Source organism: Spea bombifrons, chromosome 5 (assembly GCF_027358695.1).
Source record: "Spea bombifrons isolate aSpeBom1 chromosome 5, aSpeBom1.2.pri, whole genome shotgun sequence".
NCBI classification, from domain to species: domain Eukaryota; kingdom Metazoa; phylum Chordata; class Amphibia; order Anura; family Pelobatidae; genus Spea; species Spea bombifrons.
In genome coordinates, this window is record NC_071091.1 from 76,818,358 (window position 1) to 76,830,647 (window position 12,290).

Below are 12,290 nucleotides of genomic sequence, written 5' to 3' on the forward strand. Positions count from 1 at the left end.
CTCATGTAACATTTGAAAGTGTTCCATAATGTTAAATTAGTAACTTCTCCGTTATCATTTAAATCTAAAAATGTGGTAGCTTGTTTATGTAGATCTTCCCTTAATTCATCCTTACTTAATATGTAATCATTCAATCTCCATTTATATTTTGTGTTATAATACTGGTTATTCTTAATTTCTATGAATATTGGTGCATGGTCCGACCAAATTATCTGTCCTATTTTAGAATTTAATATTAAACGTAGATTATCAAGTTCAGTTAATATAAAATCTATTCTAGAATAGGATATATGGGGCTGTGAAAAAAAGGTAAAGTCTTTTTCTTTTGGATGGAAAGTTCTCCATATATCATAAAGTGAATTATTTTCTATAAATTTCTTTATGTGTCTTGCTTCTGTTTTTATACTCATGTCTATTGAAATAGTTGGAGATAATGCTTTATCTTTTTCAGGCTCTATTATACAATTGAAGTCTCCTCCTATGTATAATTGACCTTTTTTTATTTGTTGAACTCTCTCATATAATTTTTTTACAAACTTAGTAGGGTTCTTATTTGGAGCATAAATGTTTACAAAGGTGTATAGTATATCATTTAATTTGCAGATCAAAATTTGAGATCTGCCTTGTATGTCTTTTTCGTGTAATATAAGTTCAAATTTAAGTTTATTTGAAATTATGATTGCAACACCTCTCTTTTTTTTAGATCCCTCCAAGTTTGCATAGAATATATCGGGATAGAGTCTATATTTCCAGATTTTTTGTGGGTCTACTATCCAGTGTGTTTCTTGTAATAAAGCTATATCTATTTTATTTTGAGTTAATGTATCAAACAAATGCTTCCTCTTTTGTGGACTATCTAGGCCTTGCACGTTCCATGATATCAATTTTATAGAAATACCCATTTTTGAAATTCTGTAATACTTTTTAACGATACCATCATTCTTTTAAAAATCACATACATTCCACATACATTCCACATACATTTATTCTTCTTTCGATTTTAGGACTCTCTGTCCAAAAATCCGTCCTGCTCATATTACAGGATACTATACCGAAGGAAATTTAGTCCTTTTCTAAGAGGTAGATTTAATCAGAGATGTCTGTAGAATATTTGACTACTGGGATGTACATAGCACACATGAGTACATTACACATTGATAGTGCTTAGCTCGACCTCAGTCTACACATACAGTGTATTTTATGGTTGGAGGCCATGTAGGCCTATAGTGTCCTTAATCAGCATCGGTGTTAGGACTGCCACTGTCTGTTAGCATGCGTGTCACGGTCATTATTTGCACCTTTCAGGAACATGTCGAAGGAGAGAACTGTGACCGCTGTAAGCCTGGGTTCTACAACCTGCAGGCACAAAACCCAGAAGGATGCACAGAATGCTTTTGCTTTGGCGTTTCTGGTGTCTGCGATGGACTCTTTTGGCATACTACTCAGGTGATTACAGATTTCTGTTATTATTGCACCACTATGCAGAATAATACATAATAATGACAAATAATAACAAGGTCGCAGAGGACCTCGCACTCTATCGTTTACAAAGTATTCATGTTCTGAATGTTATTGTTACCATCAAAAAATGACTTGGTTCTACTGCTACCGCAATACAACATTCCCAGCAACTTCAAGTACCGTCAAGTCACTGTGTAGTAGGAACGGACAACCAACTGTTGGCGCTATATAAATAAAGAGATAAATAAAACGTTATTTAAACCTTATATTAGCTAGCGCTAGTATCGTGATGTGTCTTTAAATAATATCTAACTTAGCTTTGCAATTAAATCCTGTTTGTGTCTACAGAATCCACGTGTCATGCTTATCCAGGATTCATATAATTACATAACCGTATGTATCTTTTTTCATGTTAAAGGTTTCCAATATTAATGGCTGGTACATTAGTGATTTACAAGGAACACGTATTCAACCCAATCAAGACCAGTTTGATGGCCCCCATCAAATAAGTATTAATCATACTGTAGCAAGAAATTCTTTGATATCTGCTTATTATTGGGAAGCTCCTTCAGCATATCTTGGAAATAAAGTAAGTTATTTTCACTTGTATTTCTGTGTCTGTGTATGAGGAAATTCTAGCAAAATACCATAACTATGTATTTTTATGCAATCTGCCGATATTGGGTCAATAAAGCCATTTGGAATCATTCATACAGTAGACAGTAGAGCAACACAAAAAGGCTTCAATGGGGACATGCTTTATGTTTTTAAAATATAATTAGAAAATTTGCCCATCACAGAAATCTTTGAATGCTGATGTAATATAAAATTATTTTTTACCACTTAGTAGCACCCCCCCCCCTTCATGTTCAATATTAAGGGATTTACTTAATAGAAGAGGGTGGTAGACAGGAGTAATGTGAGAACATTCTGCTTTATAGAAAGCGAATCTATCATTGCACAGTTATTTTGGTTGAACAATGTTTTACAGACATCCTAATGGCTCCATACTCAAATTTACAGTCACATTTGGAACAACATGTATAGTTTTTGGTTTCAATGGATATTATCCGCATTTACTGTGTCTATTTTTTATTAAAACCAATATATCTTTTTTAAAATCCCAGCTAACATCCTTTGGCGGATACTTAAGGTACACAGCGTCTTATGATATTCCTGCGGACAGTGCAGACAGTGAAGTGATATCTGGCGTGGATGTAATTTTACAGGTAATACAATGTTTCATATATTCCACTAATGTCCAACATTTTTCCTCACAAATGATCTGGCCGCCTATACTCTTACTTATTAAAACACATATATTTGCTGCATGATAGAGATGTCGGTGTATCCTCTGTCTACAACTAAATAGCAACAACGCCATCTATATATGAAGATCCAGCAGTGGAAATTCTGCATCCAAAAGTTAAAAAGCAGCGCTTTCCGAATCATTCTTCTCTCCACAATGTAGCCACTTTTTAAAGCACGTAACACATTTATTAAAATGGGTTACCTTTATGTTTTAGTAGTTCATCTACAATAACTTTCATGTTCTTGCAGGGTAATGGGCAGACTTTGGGATTAAAGGCCGACGGTGTCCTGCTGCAGCCTTATGAGGAGCATACAGCTGAGATAAAGCTTGTTCCTGAGAACTTCATAGACTTCTATTCAAGGAGACCAGTGGACAGGGATAGGCTCATGACTGTCCTCGCAAATGTAAACCACCTTCAAATTAGGGCTAGCTACAACCTTGCCAAGAATACAATCTCCAGGTACAAAATAGTTTTTAAATACTTTTATGTAGATACGTCAATCACAAACATCCTGTGTTCCTCAAAATCTCTATGAACCTTCAACGACCCACAAGACTTCTGTACACTCTATGTGAGAAATCAATAATTAGCTCTTGCATCACAATGTTCACCTTTTAGATTATTTGATTTAACGGCATTAAGAATGAAATTCATATTTTGGAGTAATTATGACACTTCAGCCATCATAAGCACCTTCATTCATATGATAGCTAATTCTGCAGAATGCCCCCATGTGCATTTGCTACGTTGTGGGGGACACCGGGTGGGGGGGGGTCTGTTCATTGATTTTAATGGGAGTGCTTTCCTGCCACTGGCTGCTTTAGCCAGCCAATCAGTGGCATGACCGTTGCACCATAGAGGAGGAGGAAGGCAGCTGCAGGGTTGCATCTTCTGCCTCATGTAAGTGCTTTATTTATTTTTGTTTTTGAAGAATACATATTAAAGTACTTAAGTTTTCCATAACTGAACAACTACATATTGTTATCTCTTCATGACGGATTTATTTAGCATCTCTTATTATTTCGCAGATTAAGCTCAGTCACCTTGGATATTGCACAACCAAATGTTATAGACCTCTTGCCAGCTGTTCAAGTGGAAAACTGTGAATGCCCTCCGGGTTACTCTGGTACATCTTGCGAGGTAACATAGCAGCTCTTACAAACATTATTTCTAGGCAATACTAATGTCGAGATGCATTCTTTCTTTATTTTGTTCTGCTTTTTTAAGTTTAATCTATTTCAACTGAAAATTATGTAAAATAAAAAATTATAGTCTTACGGGCAATATATGCATCGTTCAAGTTATGTGATAAGATTAAAGACTATATAGTTTTTATAAAAATTTTTTGCATGTCTCCATCCCTATGCAGCCTTATACATTAATTAAAAAAATAAATAAAAAGGCTTTTGCCTGGTTGCAGTGGGGAAGGGAAGAGGAAGAGGCAAGCCAGCCCAGAGTCTCTCCCTCCCAACAAATTTGCCCTTTTAAGTGAGCATGTTGGGGAGGCAGACTCAGAGGTAGGCTTTGCGGAAAAAGCTGTTCTCCCTAACAGCCGGGAGAGCAGCTCATCCAATGTGCAGGGGATCCGAAAGGAAGGAAAGCCCAGGCAGGTTGTGGTGGTAGGGGATTCAATAATCAGGAAAACAGACAGGGTAATCTGTAGCTCTGATCGCAGCAACCGAATGGTTTGCTGTCTCCCGGGTGCCCGGGTTCGGCATGTTGCGGACAGAGTGGATAGATTATTGGGAGGGGCTGGTGAGGATCCAGCTGTCTTGGTGCACATTGGCACCAATGACCTAGTAAGAGGAAGATGGAGTGTCCTAAAAGATAATTTTAGGGACTTGGGTAGTAAGATTAAGAAAAGGACCTCCAAGGTAGTATTCTCAGAGATACTACCTGTGCCATGCGCTACACCAGAAAGGCAGCGGGAGATTAGGCAGCTAAATGCATGGCTGAAGTCTTGGTGTAAGAAGGAGGGCTTTGGGTTCTTAGAGCACTGGGCTGATTTTGCTTTGGGGTACAATCTCTATAGTCGTGATGGATTGCACCTAAATGCAAGAGGGTCCAATGTGCTTGGGGAGAGAATGGTTAGACGGTTGGAGGAGATTTTAAACTAGGAATGGGGGGGGAGGGAATAAATACCGGGTTAGACAGTATAGAAAGGGAAGGCGATTTACTTAGTAACCAGGTGGGTGGATCTGGGGGCTTGGTCTATAAAGATAATAGGGAGAAGCATATGTTTTGCCCCCCAAAGCAAGGACAGAAAGTGATTGCAGCATCGGTGTTAAATGACAAGCTGAAGGTCATGTCTACAAATGCTCGCAGTTTAGGGAATAAGATCCATGAACTTGTAACAGTTGTGGCAACTGAGAATGTTGATATAGTGGCTGTTACTGAGACATGGTATAATGAGAAAAATGACTGGGACATATCAATACCGGGGTACTCTTTATATAGAAAAGATAGAAAGGGCAGGAAAGGGGGAGGGGTGGCCCTATATGTGAAAAATAACATCAAATCTAACTTAATACAAGTTGGTGAAGAGAACTTAGAGTCGGTTTGGGTTACAGTACAATTTGGCAAAAGTAAAGTAACTCGCATAGGTGTGATTTATAGACCCCCAGGACAAGTAGAAGAACTCGATAATCTACTAGTGGAGGAAATAGCTAAAATGACAGTGAAGGGGGGTGTTATAATCATGGGTGACTTTAATCTCCCTGATGTGAACTGGAAAACGAAAGTAGCTGGTTGTACCAGGAGTGCGGATATTCTAAACTCCTTATTGGGATTATCTTTAAAACAGGTGGTTGAGGAACCAACTCGTAAGGAGGCCACATTGGATTTAGTGTTCACAAATGGAGATTTGTTAACAGATATTTCTGTAGGTGAAAGTTTGGGATCTAGTGATCATCAGTCTGTGTGGTTTAATATACGAACAGTGACTGAGTCACACCACACAAAAACAAAAGTTTTAGATTTTAGAAAAGCTGACTTTTCTAAAATGAGAAAATGTATAGAGGAGTCATTATCAGACTGGCACAATTTAAATGGTGTTCAGGAGAAATGGGATTTTGTAAAAGCTGTTTTATGGAAGATAACAGAAAATTGTATTAGGTTGGTCAGTAAGAGTAAAAAATTAAGGAAACCGCTGTGGTACTCTGCAGAAGTGGCCAAAATCGTGAAAGACAAGAAGTTAGCCTTTAGTAGATACAAAAATACCCAAAGTGAGGAAGATAGACAGATCTATAAAATTAGGCAGAAAGAGGCAAAGAAAGTTATAAAAACTGCCAAATCACAGGCAGAAGAGCGAATTGCCCTATCAGTAAAAAATGGAGATAAAACATTTTTTAGATATATAAATGAGAAAAGGAAAGTTAAACAAGGATTAGTTAGACTAAAAACAAAAGGCATATATGTAGAAGAGGATAAAGGTTTAGCTGACTGCCTCAACGAATATTTCTGTTCAGTTTTTACAGATGAGAATGATGGAACGGGACCTCAGTTGGGAAAAAAGACTGAATCATTTGAAATATGTGAGTTTATCGAGGCGGAGGTTTTACTTCAGTTGTCTAAGGTAAAGACAAATAAGTCGATGGGGCCTGATGGGATACACCCCAAGTTATTAAAAGAGCTTGGGGGTGTACTAGCAAAACCGTTAACTGATATATTTAACGAATCATTGGTAACGGGAGTTGTCCCTGGGGATTGGAAAGTAGCGAATGTCGTGCCTATACACAAAAAAGGCAGTAGGGAGGAGTCGGGCAACTACAGGCCAGTTAGTCTTACATCTGTAGTGGGAAAATTAATGGAAACCATGTTAAAGGAAAGGATTGTTGAACATCTGAAGTCACATGGCTTTCAAGATCAAAAACAACATGGGTTTTCCTCAGGAAGATCTTGCCAAACAAATCTTATTGATTTTTTTGATTGGGTGACTAAAGTAATTGATCAAGGTGGTGCAGTAGACATTGCGTATCTGGATTTCAGTAAGGCCTTTGACACTGTCCCACATAGAAGACTTATAAATAAACTGCAATCTCTGGGTTTAGATCCCAATGTTGTTGAATGGATTAAGGAGTGGCTGAGTGACAGAAAACAGAGGGTTGTAGTCAATGGCGTATATTCAGAACAAGGTCTTGTTACCAGTGGGATACCTCAGGGATCTGTACTTGGACCCATTCTCTTTAATATTTTCATTAGTGATATTGCAGATGGTGTTGATGGAAAGGTATGTTTATTTGCCGACGACACAAAAATTTGCAACAGGGTTGATGTTCCTGGAGGAAGAAGCCAAATGGCAAACGATCTAGGTAAGCTGGAAAAATGGTCAGAGCTGTGGCAATTGGCATTTAACGTGGATAAATGCAAAGTAATGCACCTGGGGCATAAAAACCCAAGGGCAGAGTATAGACTATTTGGTACTGTCCTAACCTCAACGTATGAGGAAAGGGATTTAGGGGTAATTATTTCTGAGGATTTAAAGGTAGGTAGACAATGCAGTAGAGCAGCAGGTAATGCTAGCAGAATGCTTGGTTGTATAGCGAGAGGTATTAGCAGTAGGAAGAGGGAAGTGTTCATGCCGCTGTACAGATCACTGGTGAGACCTCACTTGGAGTATTGTGTACAGTACTGGAGACCATATCTCCAGAAGGATATAGATATGTTGGAGAAAGTGCAGAGAAGGGCTACTAAAATGGTTTATGAATTACAAAATAAACCTTACCCGGACAGGTTAAAGGATCTTAACCTATATAGCCTGGAAAAAAGACGGGACAGGGGGGATATGATAGAAACATTTAAATACTTAAAGGGAATCAACAAAGTAAAGGAAGAAAGTTTATTTAAAAGGAGAAATAAAACCACAACAAGAGGACACAAGCATAAACTAGAGGGGCAAAGGTTTAATGGTAACATCAGAAAATATTACTTTACGGAAAGGGTAGTGGACGCATGGAATAGCCTCCCAGTGGAAGTGGTAGATGTTAATACAGTAAAGTCATTTAAGCAAGCATGGGATAGGCATAATGCCAAGCTAGATATAGGATAAGGGCAAGTACTAAAGGAGAGTACTCAGAGGTTGGGCAGACTGGATGGGCCTTCTGGCTCTTATCTGCCGTCACTTTCTATGTTTCTATGTTTCTTTTGTAGGAGGGAGAATGCATGGCTGTAAATGAGAGAGAGTAAGTGGAGATTGGTTAAAATAGGCAGAGGTGAGTGAAACAAGCCCTTGCTTTCCACACCACTCCTGAAACACATCGACGTAGGCGAGTGCATGGTCAGTTCCATCGACCCAGTGGGAGTTTCAGCCAAGCCTCCATTTTATTTCTTTCCATTTTTGCCATTTAGTAATAAAGTATTTTCAAGAGCTTAAATATATTTACAGCATGCAGGTAGTAAAGGTGTATATATTATAATCAGAAATTACTCTTTTCTAGTCTTGTCTCCCTGGTCATTATCGTGTGGGTGGAACGCTGTTTGGTGGCATCTGTGAACCCTGTGAATGCAACGGCCACGCGACTGAGTGCGACATCCATGGTGCATGTTATGTAAGTAATTTAACCGTCTGCATTTACATGTACGAGAGAGAGAGAGAGAGAATTTGTTTCTTTACTAACATAATTATTTATGGCCCTTCAGGACTGTCAGCACAATACCACAGGACATCATTGTGATCAGTGCATGCCAGGCTATTATGGAAACCCTTACCATGGAACACCTAATGACTGCCAACCATGCGCCTGTCCTCTGCTGATCTCCACTAACAAGTGAGCCTTCATTTAAATGATTCACGCCAATGTACTCTCTTTACCAAGCCAGTCTGAACTGTTTATTTACATTTTTGGATGTAATATTTTGTTGTATAGTTTTAATTTGATTATCTTGTTACTTGAGATACCAATGTAAAGCCAAAAAATGAGTTCTGTTTTACGTGGTATGTTATATTTCTTCTAATTCAGTTTCAGTCCAACATGTCACTTATCCATTGACGGTGAGGCAGTCTGTGACCAGTGTGCCCCTGGATACACCGGAACACGGTGTGAAAAGTAAGTCATTATTTATCGTCTTTAATACACAATGAATAATATTTAATAGTATTGTATAAAGGGGCACTTACGACTTTATACAAATGTCAAGTTCAAACGGTTATGTACAGACCAACACATAGTAAATACATCGAATGCATTGCACAGCTGTACTCAGATTGGATTATTTGGAATTTGAGAATTTCCGGAGCAATACAATCCAGAATGGATGTGTTTCATAACTTAAACATGCAGATTTGAACTACATTTTATATAAGCAGAACCGTTCTTTCAACTTCTTTATAGACTTACAGCATTGCAGAATTTACTTTACATTGTGGGATATGATGGTTATAGTGAATTTAAATGTATGATAATAGCAGTGACTTGGTTGATTTCTTTTTTACTCTGTTATTAACTGTGTTTTGAAAGAGTACGTTTTGTTAATACTAAATACTTCCTATGTTCTAGATGTGCAAATGGTTACTATGGCAGTCCCTCTGTTCCCGGAGGATCGTGCGTCCCTTGTGATTGCAATGGGAACATAGACCCTTTTGAGGTTGGCCATTGTAATGCAGTGACAGGAGAATGCCTCAAATGCACAGACAACACAGCGGGACGGCACTGTGAACGATGTGCCGATGGCTTCTATGGGGATGCAATCTTAGCGAAAAACTGCTCTGGTAAGAAACATTTACATGCTACTTGGGTCTTATTCTTTTAGATAATCCAGCGCTCTTACCTTCGTTGCCATAACATTACCATTCTTTCCTAATTGAGGAATAGATGTATATTTTAGTGGATTAAATGTCTTTAACCACAGTCTTCTCTGATAAATCAGTGATACGCCGATAAAACTTTCTAAACAACCTGACGCTGAGAGGCTTGTGTGTAATAACCATCTCTGTTTTTTTTTTTTTTGTTTTGCACCAGAATCGGTCATTCTCAATAACCTCCTTAATAGCTGTTAGGCAAAATGTATGTGCTCACCAGCTGCGTTGCCCGGATTGTTCCAGTACAATTAAAAACAAAAGTTAAATTCAGCTATTGTTCTTCGTGTATTTCATGTAAATGTAATACCATGATATTACTTTGGGCCTTTTATTTCTTTTTTTAATAGTAAAAAATGAGCCCACGTATACAGTTCTGATGAAGTGGCCCATGGGTCTATGGGCAATCCATTTTGTCATTTGTTTTAGTATGTCCCGTCCTGAGCAAACCAATATCTAATTTATTTTATGGGTACATCAAAAATATAAAAGTAAAATCATGCTTTAGCAAATATGATTTTGGAGTGTGAAAATCTCTTGTTCCTGAATGGGTTAAAAACGTCACACAAACCCCAAATAAATATTTATAAATCTATTAAATGTTTTGTTTTTTTTAACAATATAAATACTGCACCAGCATATAACAATGTTCGAGGGGGATACCTGTGGCGTTTGCGCTTTACTTATTTCTCTCCAAATCAATTTATTCTGTCAAAATAGGTTTTCAGCTGCTGTATCAGCTTCTAGCTTTTCGTTGGTGCCTTTGTTATTGCGTCAGCCAGATAACCCCGCCCACTCGATTGTGAATGGCTGATTCCATGCATATATTAACTCCCGTTTGACTTGACTGTGCAGCCGAGCAAATACTTTAGAAGTATAGCTAAGATAAACATAATAATGCAAAGTAATCATACTAATAAATTAAGTACCCATAGGAGATTTTAATATGACAAAACAAAAAAAGTTTAAGCACTCGCCATAACTTAAGTACGGCAGCATTTCGCGTGACATAAATACCGCTGCGGTTGACTGTACATATTGTGTTGGTGGGTATGAGCCCCTGTGATTCAGGACGGAGTCACCTTCTTTGTAGTAAGGAGGCAGTATTCTCCCGTGGGCCCACCAACACCGATCCAGTTAAGAAAACGGCGCACTCTCCGTTGGTGTCACAAATGTGGCATTTACTTGACTAGATTGTCTTTTTTGTGCCTTTTATTTCTTGTTGTGCCTCAACATTTCCCGTTGATTAATCCCTATAGCTGTATGCACGTTATGTCTTCGGATAGTTGAATGAAGGCATCTAGTTTATTGTGGAATTTCCCTTCTTTTTTCCCTTAAACATCTGCTGGTTTTTTTTTCTGGCAGACTAAGCTTTTGAATGCAAACAAATGCATTATTCACTATGTATCATATTTATTTTTTTAAATGTGTATATTTGCTAATTTAAAAAAGTTGACCATTATTTACGTCTATTTTTTTCCTTTTCTTTTTTTAAGCTTGCCAATGCCATCCTGAAAGCTCTGTTTCAGGCATTTGTCGCCACGAGACTGGCATATGTGAATGTAAACCAAATGTGTTTGGAAAAAGATGCGATCAGTGCGTGGTAAGAAACAATAAAACCGGTTATTCTTAAAGTGAATGTATAGTGTAAAAAGAATAAGATCAGGGCAATTAAATATAGTTGATTTTATAACAGATACAAAGATAGATAACATAACAGTATTCTCCTGTGGACTCACCAACACGGATCCGGTTAAGCAAACGGCACTTCTATAGGGCCATTAACGCACTCTAGGAATTAAATACATTTTCATGGAAAGTGAGTGACTTTATGGTTTATTCCCACAGCATGGATTCTACGGTTTGACGTCTGGCATTGGATGTCTCCCCTGTGATTGTAACGAGTCAGGCTCCGTTTCAGATGCTTGTAATGATGCCGGGCAGTGCACCTGCGTACCTGGAGTAGCTGGACTCAAGTGTGATGTTTGTGCCCATGGATTTTATGCATACCAGGATGGCGGCTGCACTCGTAGGTTTTGCACAGTGTTGATTAGTTATGTTTTGGAGCTGATGCATAGCTATATTCAATTCTATGATCGCATGCCCCCCAGCTGTCCCGATTCAGACGGGACAGTCCCGATTTGGGGTCTCTGTCCCGGGATACCAGCGGCCGGAAGGGGCTTTCAATCCTGTTCGCAGCCGCTCAGAGGCTGTTTTCAATGTTGGCCGGCAGATCAACATTGAAAACAGCCGCTGAGCGGCTGCAAACGGGATTGAAAGCCTTTTCCGGCCGCCGGCGTCTAATGAAAATAAAGGGGCTGGCGTGCACCCACCGCGCCGCCCAATGGCCGTGCCTCAGCTCTTCGTCCCACCCCTTTTAAACTCTGCCTCCAGAGTGGCTTATAGGGGTATAAGGCATTTCTGGAGGCAGTGTGGCATATAGGGGGTATAAGGCATTTCTGGAGGCAGAGTGCCATATAGGGGGGTATAAGGCATATAGGGGGTTAAAAGGCATATCATGGGGCAGAGCGGCATATAGGAGGGTATAAGGCATATCAGGAAGGCAGAGTGTCATATAGGGGGTATAATGCATTTCTGGGGGCAGCTGTGCATAACTGGGGGGGTTGGCAAATAAAAGGAAATTTCTTAATAAATATGAAACAATTGTTTACATGAATTAACAAAGAAATAAAAGTTTCTTACAAGAATATCGTGAAGAATAA

The 12,290-nt window shown here is 38.7% G+C and overlaps 1 protein-coding gene across 1 annotated transcript in view; it reads left to right on the plus strand.

Moving 5' to 3' along the window:
* Positions 1-12,290, plus strand: part of LOC128497707 (laminin subunit alpha-1-like) — a 52,782-nt gene that overhangs the window by 4,663 nt on the left and 35,829 nt on the right. Inside the window, 11 exon segments of the mRNA XM_053467868.1 lie at positions 1,306-1,446; positions 1,880-2,050; positions 2,589-2,690; positions 3,022-3,233; positions 3,803-3,914; positions 8,210-8,320; positions 8,412-8,539; positions 8,732-8,818; positions 9,269-9,480; positions 11,064-11,170; positions 11,416-11,596. Of these exon segments, the coding sequence (XP_053323843.1) occupies positions 1,306-1,446; positions 1,880-2,050; positions 2,589-2,690; positions 3,022-3,233; positions 3,803-3,914; positions 8,210-8,320; positions 8,412-8,539; positions 8,732-8,818; positions 9,269-9,480; positions 11,064-11,170; positions 11,416-11,596 (1,564 nt within the window).